The sequence below is a fragment of the Pollachius pollachius genome (assembly GCF_949987615.1).
Source record: "Pollachius pollachius genome assembly, chromosome: 13".
Lineage (NCBI taxonomy): Eukaryota > Metazoa > Chordata > Actinopteri > Gadiformes > Gadidae > Pollachius > Pollachius pollachius.
In genome coordinates this window covers 5627399-5633398 of record NC_136946.1, presented here as the reverse complement: position 1 = coordinate 5633398, position 6000 = coordinate 5627399, and the positions used below count along the sequence as shown (strand labels likewise).

Below are 6000 nucleotides of genomic sequence, written 5' to 3'. Positions count from 1 at the left end.
CAGCATGCACCAGCGGTTTCCGTTTGATGGGGACGGCGAGAGAAAGACAGAGAGACAGTGAGAGATAGAGAATGTGAGGCAGAGAGACAGAGAAAGAGACCCACAGACAGGGGAAGAAAGAGGTAGAGAGACGGGGAGACCGATCGCGAGACGGAGAAAGAAACAGAGTAAAAGAGAGAAAGAGCTTGATAAAAGAGTGAAAGAGGCCGAATGAGAAAGATGTAGACAGAGGGTGAAAGACAGAGACAAATAAGAGAGAATGGACATGTGATGATGATGATGATGATGATGATGATGATGATGATGGTGGTGATGATCCAGCAGCAGCCACTCTGTGGATCCACTCTGAAGGCTATCGGGTGTCAGGCCAGAGCTGAGCTGAGCTTCAGCACAGATGATGTCAGGGCTAGGTGTGTGTGCGTGTGTGGAGCTATGCATATGTTTGTGTGTATTACCATGTGGCCGTGTGTGGCTATGTGTGTATTAGTATGTGGCTGTGTGTATAGTAGTATGCGGCTGTGAGTGCAGCTGTGTGTCTATGGGTATGTCAGTTTGTGTGTGTGCATGTGTGTGAGACAGTGTGTGTTTGTGTGGGTGGGTGTGTGAGACAGTGTGTTTGTGTGGGTGGGTGTGTGAGACAGTGTGTTTGTGTGGGTGGGTGTGTGAGACTGTGTGTGTGTGTGTGTGTGTGTGTGTGTGTGTGTGTGGTCAAGGTCAGGCCAGAGAGCAGAGGGCCACCGCAGATCAATGGCGGCCATCGCCAGGAGAACGACAAACACTCTCAACTGACATTTCTACGGGGAAATCACTCTGCGTAAGTGAGGAGGGATTACGTCAGCGGCCTCACCGCAGAGAGACGCTTCGGACCAACGTGAGCAAGTTTCTATTTGCTGGGAAAATGAAGTGAAGGGTTATGGATGCAGGACTCGATCATGATCACCACAATCCTATTATAACCCTCAAAGTATAAAAATATATATTTTAGCTTTTCGTTTTTTTTTCTGACGAGAGAACAACGGATGGAAGGACATTGTAGGTTTGGTTTTTTGCTAATATTCATCGCAAGTTCTCAAAACTTAAATTAAGCTCCAAAATGCTTTAAAACCAAGTAATAAGAACAGAGAAACAATACTGTTATTGTTATTGTCTTCTTCTATGGTTTTAAAAACAGAGGGCGGGTGAGGCCTGACTCCGACCGCCTATCGCGATTCACATCGCGCTTCCCGCGAAAAAGATTCCCACCGACGCCCGTTGACACCGCGCTGTTTCAACAGGCGAATGCTCATCAGCGTTTGAGCGGTTCTCTGACCACGTCCTGGTGCATACAGCTCCACACCACGCCCACGTTGGACTGAAGAGACTCACCAGAGGCCACCACGGTGCTGGCCCACAGCGTGTTCTCTATGCTGAGACTCTCGTGGATCTGGGGGTCGGAGTCCTCCTGGGGGAGGGGGGGTAAGTTAACATATAGAGGTCAACATCTGACTCGTCTTCACCTCCCACTGCCTCATTCTGCAATGCTAAAATGATGTCCTTTAAATGCTGTAATGCGACTTTGTTTTGATATTTATTCATTTGTTTATTTTTTGTGTTTTCTTGTACACAAAAATGTGTTTACTTGTATTTTGTTAGCAACATTTTTGTTTAGTTGTGCTTCATGTTATGGTGTAGAGTGTCATTAAAAAGCACCTCATCAATAAAATGTGCAATTATAAATTACATAAAAAATATGTTCTGTAGTACAGTGAGATTGTAAAAAACGAATCACATACACAAAAACACATCCACACACACGAGAACACAGAATAACAACAAATACCATGGCAAAGCAAAGCAGTTAAACCAGAGAGACACAGATGACAGTTAGTCAGTTATCGAATCAATACATTTGTTTGACATACAGTAGGCTGCATGCCCTCAAGGCCTGCACACAATCAGGGCAAAATTAATATCCAACTCATACCCGATCAATAAAACCTTCCTGGGTAAAAATGACACAGGACTCCCTGTTTCGATTTGTTTCCCATGATTCCTTGCGACTAAACCGTGGATAGGAAAATATGAAGCTATCATTATAAAGGGCACTGCATATGTGAACCACAGACAGTAATGGTTCCTTGATTGACCATATTTTTCTAATACACAGCTAAAAAGTCGCTGCCGTATGGATTCATTGAGTATTGTTCATCTGAAGTTGCTCTCTCGATATAGAAGCAATTTAGATAATTATAGTTAGCTCTGTATTGACCAACTGACTACAACCGGTTTGACTGGATTTGTTGAGTCATGTTTGTATTTGTTCAGGATTGTTTGCATTGTTTAGTCAACAGAAATAGAGCATTCGTAATATTGTTTTTGTTGCAATTATAAACAATTCTGTATTTTTTTTACAGCCAACATGTTAGAAAGAAGTTAAAGTTTTAAATTAATATGAGTTAAGTATTTCGGTATTGGTATTGAATTGCAGGTATTTAATCACAGGTATTGGACTTTAATTACAGGTATTTTAATATAATCGAAGGAATCAAACCAAATGTATTGGTATTGGTAGAATTATTGAAAGAATAGCTCAACATAAGCCATAACCGCTGCCACAACAGACTTATTCACAACAGTGCAAAAAAACGTCCTTTAACCTTCACTTCCATTGTTTCCGATGTCCCTGTTAAGTGATTCTGAGAGGGAGAGTGCCAGAGCCAGCCAGAGAGAGTTAAACAGTCCCTAGGGGGGCCTCTCATTTCATATCTCTCCATCCCTCCTCTCTTTTTAAAGACACAAATGCAGAGAACAGCGATAAGTACGTCAGATCCCGTTTCAGCTCAAGTTCCCTGCGTGATATAATAATTATGATACCCAAGCAGCCACATCCTGTCAATACACACTAGAGAGAGGAGCATGAAGGGGAGGTTAGTCTTGGGTACCGCGGTGCCAATATGCTACAGCAGAACTTCTGGTCGTTATATGGCTCAGAGCCTGGGCCGGAAACCAAACTCATCAAGGGGAGGAGTTACACCTTGTTTCCTGTTTTGTTTGAGGTATTGTAGCAAAAATAACTCATTTGCACGAGCGGGTGAGCCTTTCAGAAGAGGATGCTAAAAAGTGTACGCATTTTTTTTTTTTTCGACTAATGCTGGCCGAGTATGTGTTCTTCAATTAGGTGCTTACAGAATCCCTGCCGGCAGCAACATGATCTGGTCGAAACAAATATGTGGCCAAAGAAAGTAAAATGCCCTGTTCCTCCAGAATCCAGCACACCAAATAAGGGGTCAATGTGAGACTATGGGGAAGGGTACAGCAGGTCGCAGGACGGCCGACCGAGACTGACAAGGACATCCAGGTCGTTACCATGGGAACCGAGGGGTGCCCCTGGTAACGAACAAACAAACATAATGTATATGAGAGAGAGAGAGAGAGAGAGAGAGAGAGAATAAATGCATTGAGAGAAGAGGGAATGATTTGTAGAGAAAGGAAGAGAAGGAGAGGGGATTGAAAAAGAGAAAAAAAAAGGGAGAGATCAAGAGAGAGTCCGAGAGACAGAGAGCGAAAATTAGAGAGAGGGGAAGGAAAGAGAGTTAGAGAGAGCGAGAGCGAGAGAGAGCAAGAGGAGAGCGAGAGAGAAAGGAAGCCCTTATCAAAAGGTAAGTTCATTTGCTGTGGGAACCTTTTTTCCCTCCCCCCCACCCTCTCCATCCTGCTGGGCCTAAAAGCACACGTTATGCAAAGGAAGGCCGCAGAGGATGAATGAGCGCAGGAAGTGCCTGTTCACTAAGCCTGGTGTGTGGCCAAGAGTGAAGACGGACCACAAAGACCTCCTTTGTGCCGGCCCGTCATCTCCCTGGGCGCTGCACTAATCTGCTATTAATAAAAAAAAAAGCATTACGGACCAGCGGAAGAGGACGGAGAGGCAGAGCAGCAAAAAAATAATAGGAGGATGGGGGGGGGGGGGGGGGTGTCCCTGGAGTAATAGGAGGCATGGCTGTAATACAAACACACACACACACACACACACACGTGCACGCGCAAACACACACAAGTCGCCTTTGTTGCAGTGAGAGGACGGAGTAATAGAGATAAGCATCAAGTCGTGTCAATCCAATTCCTGCACAAGATCTGGGTTTGTTGTTTAATGGCTCATAAATATGTCAGCGGGGCTTTTTCCCGTACCCGGGTGAAGTTTCCCTCGAAGCTGTGGATGTCCAGCTGGGGCTTCTGGGCGTGCACGAAGGCCCGGATGGAGAACAGGTCCTGGAGCAGGAGATGGAGGAGGAGGAGGAGGGGGAGGAGGAGGAGGTGGAGGAGGGGATGGAGGAGACGGGACAGGAGGTTGGATGTTGGTTATGGATCAATCACACAATGCAGAATTCGAAATTAAATCGGACATGAATGTTTTTTTTGTCTCCTCTGTAAAAGCATTGAATTCACAGGACCTCCGGTATTGCTAGTGTTTTTCCTCTGCCCACTAAATACCACAAACATTTCTTTGCACCATATTTCACATTTCATATCGAGACCATCTTTGCTACTTTAGCTTTTTTATCCACAACCGTAACTATGGCGTGTGGTTAACCATATAGATGACCCTTGCCTTGCCTTCGTTGTACAGTTTGAAGGTGTTCGACTGCTCATTTGTCAGCCAAACACAGTTTGCTCTACTGAATAAACAACGTATTCATATGAAACAGGTAGCGGGTCGTTCTGAGTGATTTATACTGGCTGTTGAAACAGTAGAGCATCTCCAAAGGACTCTTCTACTGATACCTTTTAAATATGTCACAATGTTGTGTAGATTTACAGACATCTCAGACGCTCAGCCCACATTTGATGCGCAGGATGATGAGATAAGGGGGTGCGGATAAGACAGAGTATAGATTACCGATGAGGAATGTATACCACTTCAACGCCAGATAAGAGACACTAGATTCGACTCGTATAGAGTTTAGATAAGAGTCGACGAATCAGAGTATAGAGTTAAGATAAGACATGATAGAGTACAGGCTCCGACCATAACGAAGAGAACGTACCACACAGAAAATACAAAATTACAATTTAAGTTTAAAACAGCCTTCAATCAAACCTCATTTCGGTCTCATTTGAACCAATCACAACATCCCATTAGACATTTGATGACACGGAAGCTCATTACAAACTGTCAGTTATTCAGGCAAGATAACCGAAAGTTGTGGCTAGTGTAGATAAGTGTTACCTGGGTGAGAAGGAGAGATCCTATTCCTCAGAGATTACAGTGGCACTTAGTTGTGGCCCCAGTTGGGACCCAATGCTGTCCCTTACGTCGGAGGCCTGACAGCTGAAGCCTAGACGTCGACGGCTGGGTCAAACTGCTGGATTAGATTTAGCTCAGTGCGTGGACACGCAGAGGCCTGCTTTTTGTTGTATTTATTTACACGACATAACGCACCAACATGACACCCAAAAGGGTTTTCCTTTGACACTGAAAGGAAGACGAGCGTTCCTTCAGAAACCTTATACGCGGGCGCAACGGCTCGATGACTCGATGAAAGTTTAATCGTCTGATCACATTAAGTACGGAAGACAGACCAACACGAAATCAAACTGAAATCTCAAGTGTTCAGTATCTGGTCCGGGCTACGCCGCAAATTGCCAGTCAGGATTCTAGCGACTGTCGTCGTCACCGGGGAGTTTCCATGACGGCCAAGAAGATGACTTGTCCTTAAGTGTAAGTGAACTGCCGGGTCCAAAGGATTAACCTTCTCTGGGACTCTGATATCAACAGCAACCGCTGCAAGGACGGAGCTCCATAAAACCCCCACACACCTTGCCGCCGGTGTCCCTTCACCACAACGTCAAAGACTATACCAAAAGGTTGTTCAGGGTGGAACGTTTTACAATAGGTCTTATTTTATTAACAGTGACAAAATGGCCAATGTTGATCGTGATGATCTTGTAAGACATATAACCACGTTTAAAAAAAAGGTTTTGGGTTCACCGTCCTCATTGTGTGTGTGTGTGTTGTTGTTATGT

At 44.7% G+C, this 6000-nt stretch overlaps 1 protein-coding gene across 3 annotated transcripts in view; it reads right to left on the bottom strand.

Moving 5' to 3' along the window:
* atp9b (ATPase phospholipid transporting 9B) overlaps positions 1 to 6000 on the bottom strand; it is a 48695-nt gene that overhangs the window by 29626 nt on the left and 13069 nt on the right. For all 3 annotated transcript variants that reach the window (XM_079748883.1, XM_079748884.1, XM_079748885.1), the window contains exons 9-10: positions 4165 to 4245; positions 1366 to 1441 (exon numbers count right to left, since the gene is read on the bottom strand). In XM_079748883.1, coding sequence (XP_079605009.1) covers positions 1366 to 1441; positions 4165 to 4245 — 157 coding nt within the window. The remainder of the gene's footprint in view (positions 1 to 1365; positions 1442 to 4164; positions 4246 to 6000) is intronic.